Source organism: Erythrolamprus reginae, chromosome 3, assembly GCF_031021105.1.
Source record: "Erythrolamprus reginae isolate rEryReg1 chromosome 3, rEryReg1.hap1, whole genome shotgun sequence".
In the NCBI taxonomy this organism is placed as follows: domain Eukaryota; kingdom Metazoa; phylum Chordata; class Lepidosauria; order Squamata; family Dipsadidae; genus Erythrolamprus; species Erythrolamprus reginae.
Window position 1 is genome coordinate 69937359 of NC_091952.1, and position 21141 is coordinate 69958499.

At 41.6% G+C, this 21141-nt stretch overlaps 1 protein-coding gene across 5 annotated transcripts in view; it reads right to left on the bottom strand.

Moving 5' to 3' along the window:
• The window catches only part of LOC139164090 (adenosine receptor A1-like), a 68809-nt gene that overhangs the window by 46340 nt on the left and 1328 nt on the right, over positions 1-21141 (bottom strand). For 3 of the 5 annotated variants that reach the window (XM_070745750.1, XM_070745753.1, XM_070745751.1), the window contains exon 2: positions 10474-10838. The exons of 1 other annotated variant lie outside the window; for it this stretch is intronic. In XM_070745750.1, the coding sequence (XP_070601851.1) occupies positions 10474-10814 (341 nt within the window). In that variant the 5' untranslated portion in view covers positions 10815-10838. Of the gene's footprint in view, positions 1-10473; positions 10839-20094; positions 20168-21141 lie in introns of those variants that run through there. One more of the 5 variants, XM_070745752.1, reaches the window with a different exon arrangement.

The window sequence follows — 21141 nt, forward strand, 5'->3', positions numbered from 1 at the left end:
TTGGAATCAGCCATCTGCCTAATTTCAATTAAAGGCCAGTCAAGCCAAGGAGCTTCTATCTTCATTTACATGCAACACCTGGAAGCAGAGTCGTTTCCCCCCCTCTCTCATTAAGCAGCTGCCTCACTGTGTTTACTGTATTTGCCATGTGACAGATTCTTAAAAGGCATCCATCACTTACTGCAGGCAGCCAAGTTGAAATGGATATGACACTCTGGCTGGAAAGAAGAGTATTTGCCAGTTCTTCGAACTGCTCAAAATTTCCGCTACTGGTTCTCCAGAACCTGTCAGAACCTGCTGGATTTCACCCCAATCTTACTTACTTACTTACTTACTTACTTACTTACTTACTTCCTTACTTACTTACTTACTTACTTACTTATCCATCCATCCAATACACAATACATATTGAAGAGAATAGACATGTAGTAATATATATAAAGAAAAGGATAGAAGAAAAGATATAAAAATAGAGGAGAAGATATACAAAAGGAAGAAAAGATATATGAGATAAAGGAGAGACAATTGGACAGGGGATGAAAGGCACACTAGTGCACTTATGTAGTTGCTTGAAGTTGTGTAGTTATGAAGTTATGTAGTTGCTTGAAGTTGCTGAGGTTGATTAAAAAAAAGATAAGTCAACCAAAGTGTGTCTTTTCCCAATTATCAGCAGCACACAACCTTGTATCAGGCTGAAAATAAAAGTAGTTTGGGAAAACAGAAACCTTATTGCAAGTCCGAGTGAAATATTTCGATGTTTGTCTGCTCAGGAACATCAGGAGTTTGGAGGAAGAAAGTGTAGATGTCATAACTGGAAAGACAAACCTTTTACATAAACCCTGTTATATTTGCATTGAAGATGTGACCCAGTGGGGAACAAAAGGGTTGGCAGAGCTTCAGTCTTATGGTTGACATAGCTACTTGTCTGTTAAAAAAACTTGAGATGGTATCTGGACCTTTGATCAAAGTTCTGCCTGTTTTTATATTTATAACAGGAGTTTTAATAGATTTGACAAAGTCCCGTGCTTTAAACTTCAACTTCTTTCTCCCTTTGTCTTTACCATGCTAACTGATCAGACTTGAAATCCAAAAGTCCAAGAGAGCATCAAGTTGCTTGTTCCCAGCGTGTATGTGAGACAGGAGTCAAAAAAGTCAAAATGGTGGCCACATCTGAATCCCTAACCCTTTTTACGTGTCCCACCTTAACTCTTTGGGATTCTAATAGATGTACTCCCTCTTTACGGCATCAATGGTTTAAATTAGCCTCCTTTTTCATGAGCAAAAAGAAGATATGAGATTCAAACCATTTTTACTTCCATTTAATTTTTCCTAATGAAGTCAATGCACATTTTAAAGGATACGATTATTGAGTCGCCACTCTCAAACCTGATCTGAAACAAGCAAGTGATAATCCAGCTGGCAACTGCTGTTGATCTCTGTTCTTTATTCTCACTTATTTCCAAGTGCGATTGAAAATGGGCTTCACCGGTATATTTCTACAAACGGCTCGGCTGTCTCGTGTGGCTCTGCTCTTTCTGCCTCCCAGGCAGAAACATTTATGGCATGTCCATAAATAACACTGCGGTGGAAGCTTTCTGACAAGTGGCGGGGAGAAGAAGGTGTGAAAGAAGCCAGCAAACAAATGATGGATTCTCTGACTGCTATCTTAACCCATGTCAAACTTTCTCTGGCTTTATTCACTAGGAGCCCCAAATGTTGTCCATTTCAGAGCCGACAAAAGGCGTGCTTATGCATGTTGTGGTTAGCTCTGGCCCAGCTCCTGCCCCAAGGACTGTGGATGTGGGGGAGACATCCACATGCTGCAGGCCTGTTTTGCTCTCGGTGGAATCTGCTGATAAAGGCTCCTATGACCAAGAAGACATGAGTGACAGGGAGGAGAGTGTGGCAGACAGCTCAGAAGGAGATCAATTATCTCTCTCCTCCTTGAATTCAGAACAAGAGTTAATGATACAGCCACACATGCGGAGAGCGATGCATAGACAGCAACAACTGAGAGATTATTATCAAAGAAAATGAGGCCACCTGTGGTTGGGTGGGGCTGTGGTAATTAGTGAGGCTTCTATAAAGAGCAGCGTGTGGGTTTTGCCATTGTGGAGGATTATCTGATCATTGTGTTTCGTGCCTGCCTTGCTGACTTCAACCTTGGTGTGTTGCTTTTTCCCGCTTTGAAACTAAAGCAGAGCAAAGGGTGTTTCACTTTGTGAATTGCCTCACAGCTGCAAGCTAAGTATCTCAGAACTGATAAGGGATTTGTACCAATTACCAGTTTGTTTGGAGACGAGTGCTCTTTGCTATATAAAAAGAGGGCTTAGTTTAAGTGAACTTTCGTTATAAAGAACATTGTTTTGAATTTTCAAACGTGTGTGTGTCTGAAATTTGTATCTGAATTTTCAGGAGGATTCTGCCAGAGAGCTCGACAGAACAATGCAGAAAAAAAATTATCTCTAAAGAAGTTATACCACAGATTGATTCAAATGCAGAAGAAAATGAACGCTTCACATTCTGCTTTGATGATCTTAGCCAGTGTTTCCCAACCTTGGCAACTTAAAGGAATTTGGACTTCAACTCCCAGGGAATTCTGGGAGTTGAAGTCCAGATATCTTCAAGTTGCCAAGATTGGGAAACACTGATCTAAGCCACGCAATCTGGGCAGAGAGAACTTTGCTGTTTTTATTTTAAACGCATGTTGCTGGGTTTTTTAGTGCCAAGATCTGAATCAAGAATAGAAAGAAGCCAGCCCCTATTATCACTATTTCCTCCTCAACCACCGATAAGGTACCTACTGCAAATAATTTATTTTCTCCTGCAAATAGTGAAGGGCACTCCGAAGAAGCCCAGCCTTATAAATGGGATCAAATAGCTTCACTGACATCTGGAGGATTTGGCAGCCAGAAGCAAAACTGCACACAAAGCAACAGGCGGACTTGTGAATAAGACTGAATTTCTAGCCGGGGTCTGTACATTCTTAGAATTCAATCCTTGGTTGTTCGGTCATGTTTGCAGTACTCACTTAGATTCACCTCTGTGTGTGTGTGTGTGTGTGTGTACGTGTGTGTGTACACAGGCACATGTGCGTGTTCAAAAAAAGTCAAGATTTGCAGCTGCAGGATTGTAAAGATAATCACATTGCTACAGCCACATTCTTAATTTTTTACACACCACTCCCGACCTTGTAGACATTCCTGCTCATTAACTCTTCTTTCAGCCGTGTCCTTGGTTTAACAGTAGGAGCATCACAAATTTCTTCCCAAATAGAAGAACCATTCACTTGTTTTAAAACATCAAACAGAGGAGCAAGTGAAATTGTTCAATTCCACACTGGGCAGCTTTTAATCTCTTTCATATGCACCAAAGAAAAATTCCTTGTGTGTCCAATCACCCTTGGCCAATAAAGAATTCTATTCTGTTCTGTTCTGCTCTATTCTATTCTATTCTATTCTTTCTCATTCCACTCATTTTCCAAAGGTTTGATCTCATATGATATTGTATCCACCTCTTTTAATCATGTAGAACAGCAGTTCTCAACTGGTGGGTCACGACCCCTTCGGGGATCGAACGAACCTTTCAGAGGCATCGCCTAAGACCATTGGAAAACACATATTTCCAATTGTCTTAGGAACCGAGACACCACTCCTCTATCCGTCTCTAGGCAGGCCCACCCACATGAAAATAGACTACCACCAAAAAAAACCAGTACCATGGGAAATTCTGAGCATGTGGAAAAGTTGAATTTCTGGCACTGTGCATGCATTTTTTGGCTTTTTTTCCCAATTCTCAAAAAAAATTGGCACTGCGCATGTGCATGTACAAAGCGCACACATGCTAATGAGGTGTGACCACGCAACACAGGAGGAAGCAAATCGGCTGCAAGTTAAGTTAGAACCCACCCCTGAGTTTCCTAATAATTGTATTATTTTATGGTTGGGGGTCACCACAACATGAGGAATGGTATTAAAGGGTCACGGCATTAGGAAAGTTGAGAACCACTGATTTAGAAGGATTGTTTGTTTATTTATTTATTTAGTTAGTTAGTTAGTTAGTTATTTAGTTAGTTATTTAGTTAGTTAGTTATTGATTGATTGATTGATTGATTGATTTGATTTGTATGGCACCCCTCTCCGTAGACTCGGGGCGCATAATGGCCTTCTCCGGGTCCCGTCAACAAAACAATCTGGCGGAACCCAGGGGAAGAGCCTTCTCTGTGGTGGCCCCGGCCCTCTGGAATCAACTCCCCCCAGAAATTCAAACTGCCCCTACCCTCCTCACTTTTCGCAAAATGTTGAAGACTCACCTCTGCCACCAGGCATGGAGGGATTAATCTTCCCCCTTCTTTTTTTTCTCTTGATCTTTACTATGTTATGTTTAACTGGACTGAGTGTGTGTGATTGTGCAGCAGTTTCTTATAATGATGTATTTTTAATTAGTTTTTAAATTTTTAATATTAGATTTGTATTTATATTGTATTGCTGTTATGTTTTGAGCCGCCCCGAGTCTTCGGAGAGGGGCGGCATACAAATCTAATTAATAATAATAATAATAATAATAATAATAATAATAACAACAACAACAACACTAATAATAATAATAATAATAATAATAATAATAATAATGGTGGAACATAATAATAGTGATGAATAATAATAATAATAATAATAATAATAATTATTATTATTATTATTATTATTATTATTATTATTATTATTATTATATTCCACCATTATTGAAAGGTCACCATAAACAGCACAAATAAAACTTTCCATGGACAAGGAGACCTTCATCCTTTGTGAGCCATGACATGTAAAGCAAAACTCATTCAGGTAAGCTCCTGAAACTGGACTAAGCTCTATTGCCTGAGGTTAAAATGTGTCTGGATATGAGTCACCATTCTTGGGATTGCAGTAGCAGCCAGACACATTCTCTTGAGTCTCTCCAACTATCATGCCACTGCAGGTTGCACACAGCCAGCCAGAGACAAGCTCCAAGCAGCACCCAGTCCAAGGAAGCGAACAGGAGAGCACTATACATTTGAGAGGGAGTATATGACGAGGAAAGCTCTTGTCATTTTGATTACACATGCAGACAGTTTTCCCAGTTTTCTGCTGTGAAGATGTCTTCCTATTTCAAAACAAATCAGCAAAGCAATCTCTTATAATGCTGAAAGCTACTAGTGCTATTCCTCCCAGGAGAAGATTGATTCCCGATAGGAGGCTAATATTTAAGCCATTCCCAGGTGGGAATATTTAAGCCATTCCCAGGTGGGCAGCCAGTGAGAATGTGGCTGACTAGATTTGCTCTTCTCTTTATGCTGCCAATTAGAAATCTCACAAGCAGAAATATTTAGGCTTAGCTCATGTAGAGGAGCTTACCTCCACCAGAACAGGCCAGCAACCATATTTGGAGGACAGAAAACGACCACATTGCCTTCTCCTAACCTCCCACTCGTTATCAAAGGTCAAAGCAACCTCTGGTATGCTTTTCAACTTTACTTCTGGAACATTCTTTCCATATGATGTCATCTCAAATGATCCCTTTCATTTTGGGAAGCACATTTCATTTTTTTTTTTATCACCTCGGTGGTCCACTTCGCAGAGCCAACAATCACTATTCAACTGACTCTATGGTTGCTACAATTTGTAATAGCTCTTAAGATTTACCAGGAATGATGGAAAAACAGAATGATTACACTTTCCTTGTAAACAGAACGGTGCCTGGTTTGAAATCTGACATATTGTATATTTTAAAATATACGACTATGTTTTGTTTGTTTGTTTGTTTATATGCTGCTCACTCCAAAACAGACTAAGAGCAGCTAACAACAATCATAAATATAACAGCAGTAAAAAGCAATACAAATATAATAATAAAATCAACAATGCCATAAAAACAATAATATCATAAAAACCATACATACTTGCAGTCAATCCTAATTCCAGAGCTGCTGGAAAAGCCAGATCTTAACGGCTTTCCGGGTAGGGTGGAGATAGCACAGATCTCTGGAGACAGTTGATTCCACAGGGTCGGAGCCACCACAGAGAAGACTCTTCCCCGAGGTCCCGCCAACTGACATTGTTTGGCGGAAGGGACCTGGAGAAGGCCAACTCTGTGGGCCCTTACTGGCCACAGCGAGGCAGGAGGGAGGAGGTGTCCCATAAATAGTCTGGCCCTGAGCCATTTAGGACTTTAATAACCAACCTTTAATTGTGTTTGGAGACCGACTAGTAACTAATGTGTGATGTGGTTATTTCCCTGAGCTACCTAATTTTTGCTGTAGCATCTCATAATTTGTCCACTCACCCGAAGTACCTCAGCTTCCAAATATCCCATAAGATGTTACATCTACTTATATCTCTACTAACACACACAGACTTACAAATGCAAAAGCAAGTCCAGTAAAATTAATCCACAGGAAAAAACGTGATGTGTACTTGTTTTTGTGGAACAAAAAGATAAGAGGGTACAGCAAGGACACAGCAAGGAAATTCTCCAATGGGAGATAACCTGCTGCCTTGACCAAATATCTTAGTTAGAACTAACGTTTCATCTGTATTATATATTTTGGGCATGCTCATAAAATGGCTACTAGAGAGTGTACCAAGCACACATGTACCAGAAAGTAAAATAGGTAAAGTTCTCTCCATCTCAGCTCTATCATGCTAAGAAGTAACCCATCATCTCGCAATCAATCACCATATAACTTTGAAGTTAGATGAACAGTACAGTATATTTGCAAAGCAAATCACCAATTTTCTAAGCATTTATTCATTCAATTAAAGTAAGGCAATAAATAGGATTTGTTTTGTGCTTCACAGAACAGCTTGACCAAAGAGGAAAAGGAAATGATTTTTAACTGAAAATATGAGAATCAACTGAATGTTGTTCTTGCAAACTAGCGTGGACATTATATTTGCTACAAGCAAGCTCTGTGGCAGAATAACTTTACAACATTAGTTATATAATAGAGTAAGAGCAGTACTATATGTGCCATGTTTTTTGCCATCCTGAAACTGACCTATGTTGGAAAAAATCTCATTTCATTGTTGAAATTTGGTTAGATTCATGCATGGTAGAGACTCAATACTGCATTACAAAGTTATAGATGTTATTAGATTGAATTGTAATCTTGTTTACTCATCTTACTATTCTTTAATTCTAAAATTGTACTGACAAGGGGCATCTGTTTTGTCATTTGGCCATTCCTTTGCCTGTTTATGTACTCATGAAAATATTCCGTATGAAATAGTTTTCCTACTTTAAAAAATCTACAACTGCTAAATTTCTGCATACAAGTAGATTTTACTTGATCAGGAAACCATCCATTATTATATAGATACAATCACATCCTTTTGTTCTGTGCTAATTGTTGTATGATAACATCCTTTTCCCACCCACACACTCAAAAGGATATATTTAAAAGGATAATGGAATGTATTTTTTAATCTGACAGTTATATATCCTATTCAAACTGATATGTCATCCTTTGCAAAACAATTAGCATAAATTATATGCTCCTTAATCCTATTCCAGCGTCAATCAATATCCATTTATTACAAATTGATTCCAATTCTGGGTTCATCTCCAGGCATTTTAGCTTCCTCAATTTCCTGTATAAATTTGGCTGCAAAACAGAGATTGAAATTGTTTCATATATTTTTATGGTTGCATCAAGTACAAGTTATTGTTTAGTTATACTTGGAAGAGGAGACTGACCAATATGTTAAAAAAAGTTCTCTCTGACTTTAAATGTATTTTCATCATTGTTCTATTCCCACTACTATTACTTCCTTATTATCCAACCTGGGCATCCTTTCTTCATCCTTTGTTTAAGAAACTCACTAGTCAATATTCTGCCTCTCAACCTCACAAAGAGTGACGGAATCCTTTTCTCAAATCAGACAGTCATATTCTTTTATACTTGAATCTCCCAATATTTCCTATCCGGATTTTCTTTAGAAAAGCCATACATGGAATAATCAGAATCAGGCCTAATATTTAGGACAGAACAAGCCAAACATCAGAAAGACCTGAAATCAGAACAAAGCCAATGCAGGAGATAGTGATTAGGAGCTTTCAGGCAAGAATTTATTACTTCAAAGTGGTGTGCCATACCAGTGTTTCCCAACCTTGGCAACTTGAAGATATCTGGACTTCAACTCCCAGAATTCCCCAGCCTGGGAGTTGAAGTCCAAATATCTTCAAGTTGCCAAGGTTGGGAAACACTGCTCCATACCATTATCCATTTATAACAATACTACATTTTTCCACTGAATTTTCTGTATGTTTCCCACAATATCACACTGGGGAATACAAGATGGAATAGATCCATCATATTGTCATTTATTTGTAATATGGGTACCGGTAGTCCTTGACTTATGACCAAGGCTGAGCCCATAATATCTGTTGCTCCGTCAGACAGTTGTTAAGGAAGTTTTGCCCCATTTTACCACCTTTCTTAAACTTAATTTAATCTTGTTAAGTGAGTCACTGCAGTTGTCGTTAGTAATACGGTTGTTAAATGAATCTGACTTCCACATTGACTTTGCTTGTCAGAAAGTCACAAAGGGTGATCACATGACCTTGGGGCAGTGCAGCCATTATAAATGTGAGTCAGTTGCCAAGCAACTGAATTTTGATCATGTGATCATGAGAATTCTGCCACGGTTGCAAGCAGTGGTGGGTTGCTGCTAATTCAGACTGGTTCTATAGAATCAATAATGGATATTTCCCATCGCTTGTTGAAACAGCAGCGATGACCGATGGTCCATGCCCCCAAACCAGTTTTCTGGTCACCGTGGAGCGACCAAAAACACTCTGCGCATGTGCAAAAGCGCAGAGGATCATTTCCGGGAAGGGATGTGTGCACTCACGTGCAGAACATGTACTTCTGTCACAACATGAACCAGTAGGGAAGGCAAGTAGAACCCACCAAGTCATAAATCACTTTTTCAGTGCCATTGTAACTTCAAATGGTCACGAAACAAACTGTTGCAAATTGAGGACTGCATGTACTACCCACAGTATATTAGAAAGCAACCCAGGGCTGAGGGGTACATAACCAACTCTTGTTGGCCCTGATTACATGAATCTAATTTTAGGGGTTTCTTTAAATTTTTGTTTTACTAAAAAGATGCTTTTCTTATTTTCATTTCTTTTTATTCATATATGTAAAGCCCATGTAAATCCAATGGTCATCCATGGATTGGATAAATTTATTAAGCACTTTATTAATAAAGTTAATGTTTTATTGAACTTTATTAACAAAGTTCAATAAAACATCCTTGAAAAGAAAAGATGGTTCTTGACATTTTAAAAATTTCGGGTCCCTGCTGTGCAATGCAGTCTTAGAGATACAGTGGTTGCTCGTTTTTCACGGGGGATGCGTTCCAAGACCGCCTGTGAAAAATGAATTTTTGTGAAGGAGAGGAAAGATATTTTTTTATGCATTTAACGACTATTTGGACTTTTAAAATCCACCCTTTGCATTAAACAGTCATTCCATAATGTTTCTCAGCTGGAACTACATGTGATATCCTACCAGTTTCTTTAATAGAGTGCAGTAGTACTGTAGAAGAATTTTATGAATTTTTAATGGATTTAAAATTTTCAATGGATTTAATGGATTTAAGCCCCCTTTGAAAACCCATGAAGTAGCGAATCCGCAAAAGATGAACCATGAAGTAGCGAGGGATTATTGTATATGAAAAAATTCAATTCCCACCTCCGACTAGGATGGTGATAGTGAATCTTTTTGGCTCAGGTGCCAACAGGGTGCGTGCACATGGATAGTGTGTGCATATTCATGTATGCCCACACCCATAAGGCCCTGCCCACCTTGTATGCGCACAATCCTCCATGCTGCCCCCTCACGCTGCTCCTCCAAGCTGCCCCCCCCACGCATGCGCATAGGCCTCACTGAAGCCTCCAGATTTCCAGTTGGGCCATTTTTCGCCATCCCCAGGCTTCGGGAGGCTTTCCTGAAGTCTGGGAAAATGAAAATGGCTGAAAAGGTTGAAAACCGGCTGGCCAGAGGGCACATGGGTGCTGGAGCTGACACAGGGCAACGCCTCTTGTGCCCTCAGATATGGCTCACCTGTGGTACATGTGCAGTGATGGGCTACCAAAATTTTAACTACCACACTGTGGGCGTGGCTTATGCATTGAGTGCTCTGGGGTGGAGCTCCATTTTCGCTACCCCGCTGCATTCTCCCCCGTCCGGACAGTACCCCACCCCTGGTTATCTACTATATAATGTACACACCTGCACGCACAGCTCTTCTAAAATTATACACATTCAACCTCATTTACTGTGGTAAGAAAAATATACCCAGAGCCCAGAAGGGAAAAAAGAAAAGAAAAAATGGAAATTTTGCTATCGGTACTGCGTACCTGACCGTACCCGTAGGAGCCCATCACTGCACGTATGCTATAGGTTTAGGACTAGGATTTATCTCTTACCGGATAGGAATCTTGACTCGGAGATAGCGATCCACGGCAATAGCCAATAATGCCAAAATGGAGCTTTCCGTGAGGATGAGAAGAGGGCATATCAACATCAGGCAGCCATAGAAATTCATTGTTAGTCCTTGGTAGATAATGATGGCCAGAGGAATGGCAAGTGTTCCCACAGCTGCGTCTGCCACTGCCAGAGACACAATAAAGTAGAAGGTGGCATCCCGAAGAGACTTGTTCACTTTGACAGCCCAGATCACCAAGATATTCCCGGGAATGGACACAAGGGCAGTCAGCACCTCTATGCAGATATAAGCAATCTTGTCTGACATGATGTCCTGATGCATATCAGCTGCAGATGCTTAAATTGCCTGAAATGATTAACATAGACATAACACATGGTCAACAATAGCTACTACAGAAATTCAGGCTCTCCAGTTACTTTACGGAGTTGTCGTTCACAAAAATATGAACAAATATACACATTTTTCACAATCTGTATTTACAAGCAAATTTTACAAAAGAGTTTCTCGCGCAGGGGAAGTCTATTACAGTGGTACCTCTACTTACAAACTTAATTCATTCCGTGACCAGGTTCTTAAGTAGAAAAGTTTGTAAGAAGAAGCCATTTTTCCCATAGGAATCAATGTAAAAGCAAATAATGTGTGCTACTGGGGAAACCACAGGGAGAGTGGAGGCCCTGTTTCCTCCCAAGAGATTCCTAGAGGCCCCATGGAGGCTTCTCCCTGCCTTTTCCAGCACTGTTTCCTCCCAGGAGATTCCTAGAGAGGCCCCAAGGAGGCTTCTCCCTGCCTTTTCCGGTTACAGTTTCGGAGGTTCGGGTTTGTAAGTGGAAAATGGTTCTTGAGAAGAGGCAAAAAAATCTTGAACACCCGGTTCTTATCTAGAAAAGTTCATAAGTAGAGGCATTCTTAGCTAGAAGTACCACTGTAGTCACATTTTCCGCAATCTGTATTTACAAGCAAATTTTACAAAGGAGTTTTTGGCGCAGGAGAAGTCTATTATTTTAAATCCTGCACAATTACGGCCTTTTGTTTAAGCAACCCTTCTCCAATTTGTCACCAAGAATGTCATATGTTGAGTATGTAGTGATGGGCTGCCAAAAGCTTTACTGCCACTGTGGGCATGGCTTATTTTGTGGGTGTGACTTGATGGTCATGTGAACGGGTGGGAGTGGCTTGACAATAATGTGACCAGGAGTGGCTTAAAGGTCAGGGGACTGGGTGGGACTGGCTTACCGACCAAGATAAGTTTTCAGATAGGTGCTTGGACTCTTTTTCAGTTGATTAAGTCACATTATTTGAATAACCACAAAAAGGACAAATGATAGACATAATTATTTGTTGAGGAGCACACTAACAGTTTAAGGTTTTGTACTGAACCCACAAGGTTCAGTATGATAACAGATTAGGCAAGTAGCTCAATTTCCTTTAATTGCTATAAAATTTCAGTTTTAGATAATGATTAAAATGATTAAAGCATTTATGGGTAAAAACATACTATTTAATTATTTCCTATTTTAAAAGTAATTAAGAATCATACTAAGGTACTAGAGAAGGACAATTAAAAACGAAATATTCAATATTCAATATTAAATAAATAGTGCATAAACCTACTACCCCCACTGTGTCTCCTCCCTTGTGGGGGCAGCAGCCCATTATTGTGAGTATGTAATGTGAGTCAAGCTACTGAACAGAAGAACTTCTATTCCTTCAAAAAGATTGCTACAATTAAGACTGGATTTTTATTTATTTATCTATCTATCTATCTATCTATCTATCTATCTATCTATCTATCTATCTATCTATCTACCTACCGTATTTTTCGCTCTATAAGACGCACCTGCTGATAAGACGCACCTAGATTTTAGAGGAGGAAAATAGAAAAAAAATATTTTGAGCCAAAAAGGGGAGAGGAAGAGAGGAAGGAGTGAAAGAAGGGAGTGAGGGAGGGAAGAAGGGAGGAAGGAAAAGGAAAGCAAGAAATGGAGGGAGGAAAGGAAGGAAGGAAAGAAAGAAAGAAAGAAAGGGGGAAGGGACAGGAACAGAGGAAGGAAGCAAGGAAACTTATGAAAGGGGAGAGTAAGAGAGGAAGGACTGAAGGGAGGGAGGGAAGAAGGTAGGAAGGAGAAAGAAAAGAAGAAATAGAGGAAGGTAAGGTAAAAGAGAGAAAGAAAAAGAGCAAGAAAGAAAGCAAGAAAGAGAGAAAGAAAGAAAATGAAAGAGAAATAAAAATAGAGAGGGGGAATGAAAGAAATGGAATGAGGGAAGGAAGGAGAGAAAGAAAGCAAGAGAAAGAAAAAAGAATGAAAGAGCAAGAGAGCAAGAGAGAAAAAGAAAGAAGGAAAGAAAGAAAGAAAGAAAGAAAGAAAGAAAGAAAGAAAGAAAGAAAGGCAACTTCAAAGAAAGGCTCACTGAGCATCTCTCACTCTCTCTCTCTTTCTATCCCTCTTTCTTTCTCTTCCTTTCTCTCTCTCCTCTTTCTTTATCTCCTCTCTCTCCCTCCCTCTCTCTTTCTCTCCCCCCTCTCTCCCCCTTTCCCTCTCTCTTTCTCTCTCTCTCTTGCTATCTCTCCCCCCTCTCCCTCTCTCTCCCCCCTCTCCCTCTCTCTTTCTCTCTCTCCCTCTCTTGCTATCTCTCCCCCCTCTCCCACTCTCTTTCTCCCTCTCCCTCTCTTTCTCTCTCTCCCCCTCTCTCTTTCTCTCTCTCTCCCCCTCTTTCTCTCTCTTCTTCTCACTTTCTCTCTCTTGTTTCCTTTCTGTCTGGGCAGATGGCTGCCTTCCTCTCCTCCTCCGCCGCTTCCTGCCTTGGGCGAGCAATCCCGGAGTCCGGGACTGTGTGGCTTTGCGCCATGAAGAGGAAACGGCTCCGGCAGCAGGGAAAAGTCGGCCGTTTTCTCTTCATGGCGTAAAGCCACCCTGTCCCGGACTCCCGGATTGCTCGCCCAAGGCAGGGGGCGGCGGAGGAGGAGAGGGGGCGGATCGCGCCCCAAGGCAGAAGGCAGCGACGTTGGAGAGGGGGCAGATTGTGCCCCAAGGCAGGAGGAGGCAGCGGAGAGGAGGCAGATCACGCCCCAACGCAGGAGGTGGCAGAGGAGGAGAGGAGGCGGATCGGGCGGGCAATAGGGCAGCGTGGAGAAGCCAGGGGCGCATTTGGCTGGAGGCACCGTGGGGAGGCAGGGGCGGCCGCGGCTCCCTTTACTCCTACTGCCACACCTCCCCGCCCCCGCCCACCTCCCCGCGGGCTGGCAGGGGGATGGGGAGCACGCGCCCGTGGAAAAGGGCGCTCGGGTGTATTTGGGGGTGCACGCCTGCTCACGGGCGCAGCTTACGGGGAACGGTGGGCCAGGCAGCAGCTAGCCAGCCAGCCGGCAGGATGGCGCTTCCAAATTCGCAGCCTCCCCCCCCCCTCCCTGCCTGCATCTTCGCTCCATAAGACGAGGCTGATTTTTCATCCTACTTTGGGAGGAAAAAAACTGCGTCTTATGGAGCGAAAAATATGGTATCTATCTATCTATCTATCTATCTATCTATCTATCTATCTATCAGATTTGTATGCCGCCCCTCTCCGCAGACTCGGGGCGGCTCACAGCAATAACAATACAATGTAAAACAAATCTAATATTTAAGTTAATTTTAAAAAACCCCAATTTAGAAACCAATCATACATACCAGCATACCATGCATAAATTTTGTAAGCCTAGGGGGAGGGAAAATGTCAATTCCCCTATGCCTGACGACAGAGGTGGGTTTTAAGGAGCTTACAAAAGGCTAGGAGGGTGGGGGCAACTCTGATATCTGGGGGGAGTTGGTTCCAAAGGGTTGGGGCCGCCACAGAGAAGGCTCTTCCCCTGGGTTCCGCCAAACGACATTGTTTAGTTGACCTCGCTGCTTCATTTAATCCCAATCATTTTGTTCAGCAATCATACAGAGTTCAACTAACATCTAAAGCAGGGGTCTCCAACCTTGGCAACCTTCAGACTTGTGGACTTCAACTCCCAGAATTCCTCAACCAGCTTGGAGACACCTGATCTAAAGCACCATTTATGAATACTATTGATTCACAACAGTGAAAACTCCCTTGAAGAGATCAACCTTCTGGAATGCATGTGCTTATATTGATATCTGCAATATCGTGATATTTTGCATTCACTCTACGAAATTATTGTCTCCTTGCCTTGAAGAACAAGGAAATTCCAAAATGCAATAACTCCTTGGAAGGACTTGTTCACATGTCTGCTTACCTGAAAAAATGCCACACTCAGAAAATAATGCAGGGAGCAGGGCGTGCAAACCTATCTCCCAAGTTTCTTTACCAATCTGATTGCATTAGATGGCGCTTCTGTTATTTTGGTATCATAATCCCAAATAAGTCATTATGATATAGTGGTCTTAGTACAGAGTGGGGAGACCTAGATTAGTCTTACTTTACCCAAGGAAATTGGATGATTTTATTCTCTCATTTTCTCTCTGTCAATCTCTTTCAGCTTACTAGGTGACTGATAGCTATCAACCTGCACTATTATTTTAAATCCTGCACAATTACAGCCTTTTGTTTAAGCAACCCTTGTCCAATTTGTCACCAAGAATGTCATATGTTGAGTATGCCGTGATGGGCTGCCAAATTTGTTACTGCCACTGTGGGCATGGCTTATTTTGTGGGTGGTAGATTATTGTCCCTGGTTATCAATAAAAGATCCGAAGTAGGTACATCTTAAAAGTCACAGATTTTCAACTGTAAAAACAATTCACTAACCCCACATATTTTAACAGCAAGCAATATTATTAATTAAAAGGGGGAGAACACTATTAAACATATTCAGATTTGTAACAGTCAACAGACAATAATATTAAAAATATAAAATTGTAGGGGGAAGCCTGTGATTCAGCTAGGCATCCAACGTCAAAGATTATGGATAACTAATATGCGCAAAAGTGTCCTTTATGTTTATGAGGATAATGATGAAGGCTAATAGGTATTTGATCCTATACATGATTTTTATTAGACTGAAAGGAATTATTTCAGTGTCCAAAAAGTCATAGTGGTGGTTATAACCATGTGATTAAACCCTTGTTCTTTTTTTGCATGCACAGCATTATTTCAAAGTAAAATTGGGAACCGTTAAGATTGTGTATAAACTTGTGCACTGTTGATCTAGGGAGATGAGAATGTGCAACATTTTCAGGGTAAAGGCCCTCATATTGCCTTTTAGTGGAATGCCTAAGATTACAGTATCAAAAAAGGAGGTACAATATTTAATCCCACCCCCCACTTGATATGAATATTTTATTTCACTAAAAGCACTTCCACATAACGGATTTACATTTTTCCTCAAATACGTTCACCACCTACATTATCTCACACTGTGTTCTCAGGCAATTTATTTCCAGTTGCAACATATCCAAAATCATAAAAGTGGAAGCTTTTCATTTACATGTTGAAACTGTACAGAACCTGTCAGCATAACATTATTCTGTTGGCGGGAAGTTGCTTGACTACTTTCCAGATTTTGGGCTCAAGCCAATGTCTTATTCCTTTTCTTAGAGGTTTGGCTACCACAGAGTCTTTACAGCTTTGTATCTCCCCTTCCCCGATAGTATTGTTTTGTTTTCATTACTAGGTAAATACACATTAACCAAACTAAAGAACTAGAACAGTGATGGCGAACCTCTTTTCCCTCGGGTGCCGAAAGAGTGCGTGCGCCCACACCCATAATTCAATCCCTGAGGAGGGTGAAAACCGCTTCTCCCATCTCCCTGGAGGCCCTCTGGAGGCCGGAAAAGTCCTGTTTCCCAGCTTCTGGTGGGCCCATGTTTTGCCCTCCCCAGGCTCCAAAGGCTTCCCTGGAGATGGGTGAGGGTAAAAATGCCCTTCCCCATCTCCTCCCGGAGGCTCTCTGGAAGCCAAAAACATCCTCCCAGAGCCTCTATGTGAGCCAAAGTTCAGCTGGCCGGCACACACATGCATGTTGGAGCTGAGCTAGGGCAACGGCTCATGTGCCAGCAGATATGGCTCCGTGTGCCACCCGTGCCACAGGTTCGCCATCACTGAACTAGAAAGAATGGCACATTGCTTTTCTTGGGCTCTCTTACTGCAGAACTGAAAGAAAGAAGTAACCTTAGCATTTCAAGAACATAAGAAGAGCCATGCTGAATCAGGCCAAAGCCCATCGAGTCCAGCATTCTGTGTCACACAGTGGCCCACCAATTGTCCATGGAGATCTTGAGCAGAAAGAAAAGGCAAGACCCTTACTTTCCCTCAACTCCCAACAAATGGTACTCAAGGGAATCCTGCCTGCCTCAACCAACATAGAGGCGGCACATGGACATCCGTTTCAATAACCACCGATACACTTGGCATCCATGAATCTGTCTAATCCTGCCTTGAAACTATCAAGGCTGACGGCTGTCATGACCTCGCCTGGAAGTGAATTCCATAAACCAACGACCCTCTGGGTGAAGAAATATTTCCCTTTACTTGTCCTCCATTTCTTACCTATGAGCTTTAGGGAGTGCCCCCTCATCCTAGTATTGTGTGATAGAGAACAGAATTTTTCTCTATGCACCTTTTCTATCCCATGCATGATTTTATACACTTTGATCAAGTCAACTCTTAAATGCCGTCTTTCAAGGCTGAAGAGACCAAGGCGTTGCAACCTGGTATCATAAGGGAGGTGCTCAAGGGCTGACCTGAGACATTGGGAAGTAGAAAATATGCTCCTCCAGGAAGAAGTATAAGTTGATAACAAGCTGATGACCTCTGGAGCTCACAAATGACGTGGCAGACCCTGGGGCATATATGGGTTATTACTCAAATCAATTTACAAAAAACAGGATGCATACCTGTAATATATACAGTGATACCTTGTCTTACAAACTTAATTGGTTCTGGGATGAGGTTCTTAAGGTGAAAAGTTTGTAAGATGAAACAATGTTTCCCATAGGAATCAATGGAAAAACGCTTAATGCGTGCAAGCCCAAAATTCACCCCTTTTGCCAGCCGTTTTTGCGCTGCTGGGATTCCCCTGAGGATCCCCTCCATAGGAAACCCCACCTCCAGACTTCTGTGTTTTTGCGATGCTGCAGGAGAATCACAGCAGGGGAATCCCAGCATCGCAAAAATGAGCGCTTCGCTGGCAACGGAAGTCCAGAGGTGGGGTTTCCCAGCAAAGGGAGCATCATGGGAATCCCAGCAGCACAAAAACGAATGCTTCGCTGGCAATGGAAGTCCAGAGGCGGGGCATCCCAGCGGCAGCGGTGGGTTTGTAAGGTGAAAATAGTTTGTAAGAAGAGGCAAAAAAATCTTAAACCCTGGGTTTGTATCTCGAAAAGTTTGTAAGACGAGGTATCACTGTACTGTATAAAAACAGGAGCAAGAAATTTATTTAAAATGCACCCAGCAAGTGTTATGGTGTGTTCTAAATGCATGGAAAAGAGCCAATTTTTAAAAGCAAAATGGTTTGAGGTATTCCCTATCTTATGAGGCAGAGTATTTCAAAGGAAGTCGTGTCATTTTGCTGCTTTCTCACTCCCCGCCTCTTTATTTCAGAAGGAATGGGGGCCCTCCATAATCAGTCTCTGTTAAAAAAAGGCAGCTTTACTTGGAACCCTTTACATTCTGCAATGATACCTCTAACACCATCAAACATCAAATCTGCCTATCCCAGTCTTTAGGAAAGATTTGATAAGTGGATAAAAATGCCAAATCTAATCTGACCATCTGGCTGATTACATGATAAACAATAAATATGGATAGTCCCATAGGCCCTTAGAGGTTGTTAATAATTATTTTGGAGGACCCTGATCTAAATACCCATCAACATAATTCCAACACTTTAGAAACATAGAAGATTGACAGCAGGAAAAAACCTCATGGTCCATCTAGTCTGCCCTTATACTATTTCCTATATTTTATCTTAGGACGGATATATGTTTATCCCAGGCATGTTTAAATTCAGTTACTGTGGATTTACCAATCACGTCTGCTGGAATTTTGGTTCAGAATCATGGTTTTTCTTCTATTTATGAGCTGTAGGACAATTTTAAGATGTGAGCTGGCCATTACTTTATTTTTGCCTTGTGATTATTATAGATTTTAAGCCAGCACTGAGGTCCAATAGATGGACAGCAACTATTTCATCCTTTCTTCCTTCAAAGATGCCAGGAAGAGTTGAACATGGATATTTTGTATGCAGTGCATATGCTCTACCAATGAGCTGCCCCGTTCTATGATGATGGATCTTCTCACCCCTCCTACAAATGTAGCAATCAGAGAAGATTCTTCATCCTGTAAATATAATACAGTGTTCCCTCGATTTTCGCGGGGGTTGCGTTCCAAGACCGCCCGCGAAAGTCGAATTTCCGCAAAGTAGCGGTGTGGAAGTAAAAACACCATTTTTGGTGGTGGACAGCCAAAAACTGCCCCCACGCACCCTTTTTCAAGGCAGCGCAAGGAGCCGGGCTTGAAGTTGGGGGCGGGGAGCGATGAAAGTGCGGAGGCCGGCAAAGATTGTTTTGAATGTCGGCCGCCCCCACTCCCCCCAGCGCCTCCGGCCCCCTCGTCACTACCCCCGCCCGCCTGATCTGCCCCTCTCACCGGCTTTCTTGGGACACGGGTCCTCCTGCAGCAGCGCTGGCGGCTACGGTTTCTCATCCTCCTCATTCGTCCGCTAGCTGCTCTGAGCGCTTTGAGAATGCCCGCCCCGCCCCTCTCACAGTCCTTTAGCTGAGAGCGCTTTCGTCCCAGCTATCAGCGAGGGGGCTGTAGGAGAGGCGGGGCAGGCATTCTCACAGAGAGGGAGAGAGAGTGGGAGAAAGAGAGAGAGAGCAAGAGGGGGGAGAGTGGAAGGTAGAGAGAGAAATGATAGAAAAAAGGGGAGAAAAAAAGAGAAATGAGAAAATGATTGAAGCAGAGAATGACAGGAAAGAAAGAGAAAGAGAGAGAGAAGTGACTCTTGGTGATGACGTATGATGTCATTGGGTGGGAAAAACCGTGGTATAGGAAAAAAAACGCGGAGTATTTTTTAATTAATATTTTTTGAAAAACCTTGGTATAGCCATTTCGCGAAGTTTGAACCCGTGAAAATCGAGGGATCACTGTACAGTATCCTGTCCCCCAGATAACAGGTAGAGATCATAAAAAGGGTGCAGTTTCCATCTAAAAATAAAATGGGGATAATATGTACTGCTCAAAGAAATAAAGGGAACGCTCAAATAACCCATCCTAGATCTGAATGAATGAAATATTCTCACTGAATACTTTGTTCTGTACAAAGTTGAATGCGCATAACAGCATGTGAAATCGATTGTCAATCAGTGTTGCTTCCTAAGTGGACAGTTTGATTTCACAGAAGTTTGATTTACTTGGAGTTATATTGTGTCGTTTAAGTGTTCCCTTTATTTTTTTGAGCAGTGTTCAAAATCCTCATTGGAAATAGGAAACAGAGCAGTCCATAATAACTATAGCAATTCCTAAACAATGGCAAATAAGGAGTGGGGTAATTTGTAATAAATTAATTATTCAGTAGTCATATCAATATCACAAGCAGCATATTGCAGATGTAGGTAAGGACAGCAATGAAAGCATAACTGATGGAATGAATAATTACATTTCTCCAGGTATGACAAGTTGTGCTGTTTATTCTTTAAAAAGTGTGATTCCACTGTCAGACAATGGCAACCTTGGAGGGAAGAAATGCAAATTATGCAAAAGAAACGAGATGCAAATGTGGATCTCATTTGCGATAAAACCAAGAATAGGCTTTATCACAATATAGGCTACTTGGTGCTACACAAGTTCCTTTTTTGTCCCATTAAATAGTTTCTCATTAAACCGGTACAGGGAAAGGCTATGCACTGAGGAAAGGCAGAAGGAACGAGGCTTCAGGAATATACATCAGCAAATGTCGCAATAGAGAAGTGCAGGATATTTTTGAAGGCACCTCTTGAATGAATCCTCAAACATTACCTGTTCCCATTTCTGCTCCAGAACACCTTTGGACCTGTATTCTCCCCCAATTTCTGCAGAGTTCCCTCCACCACAAACTGTGCATCGCCAACATTATTTTATTACATCCTCCCTTTAGGCTGGGGGGGGGGACGGGGACAGGACTGGTTGTTCAACCAAGCTGAACAAGACTCAGTGACAAAATAATGCAGATCCTCTCTAAGATACTGCTAACCCCAAAACCTTTTGCATTTGCTCCTTGAAATACATTCCTCCAAGGGAAAATATCAGGGCAGCATCCTCATTCCCGGCTTGGAGCTGTGGAAACGGACTACCCCTGCCTATCAAGCACAGGGGAGTGAAAGTCTATAATATATAGACATCAGCCCCTGCCGAAGAATGGAACGTATGTTTGGTTTGTTAGAATGAGAGTGACTGGGTTTTAAATATATACATATATATTATTTATTTATTTATTTATTTATTCAACTTCTATGCCATTCGAGTCTTCAGAGATACAAGTCTAATAAATTCTAATTCTAATTCGATCCCGAAGGACTCAGAGGTATACTTGGGGTTTTAAGTTTAAAAATTGGTTTTAGGACATTTTGTACTGTTTTCTTATATGCTGTAAGCCGCCCCCAATCCCTGGAGAAGGGCAACATATAAATCCAATCAATCAATCAATATCTGAAAGGCATCAGGTGCC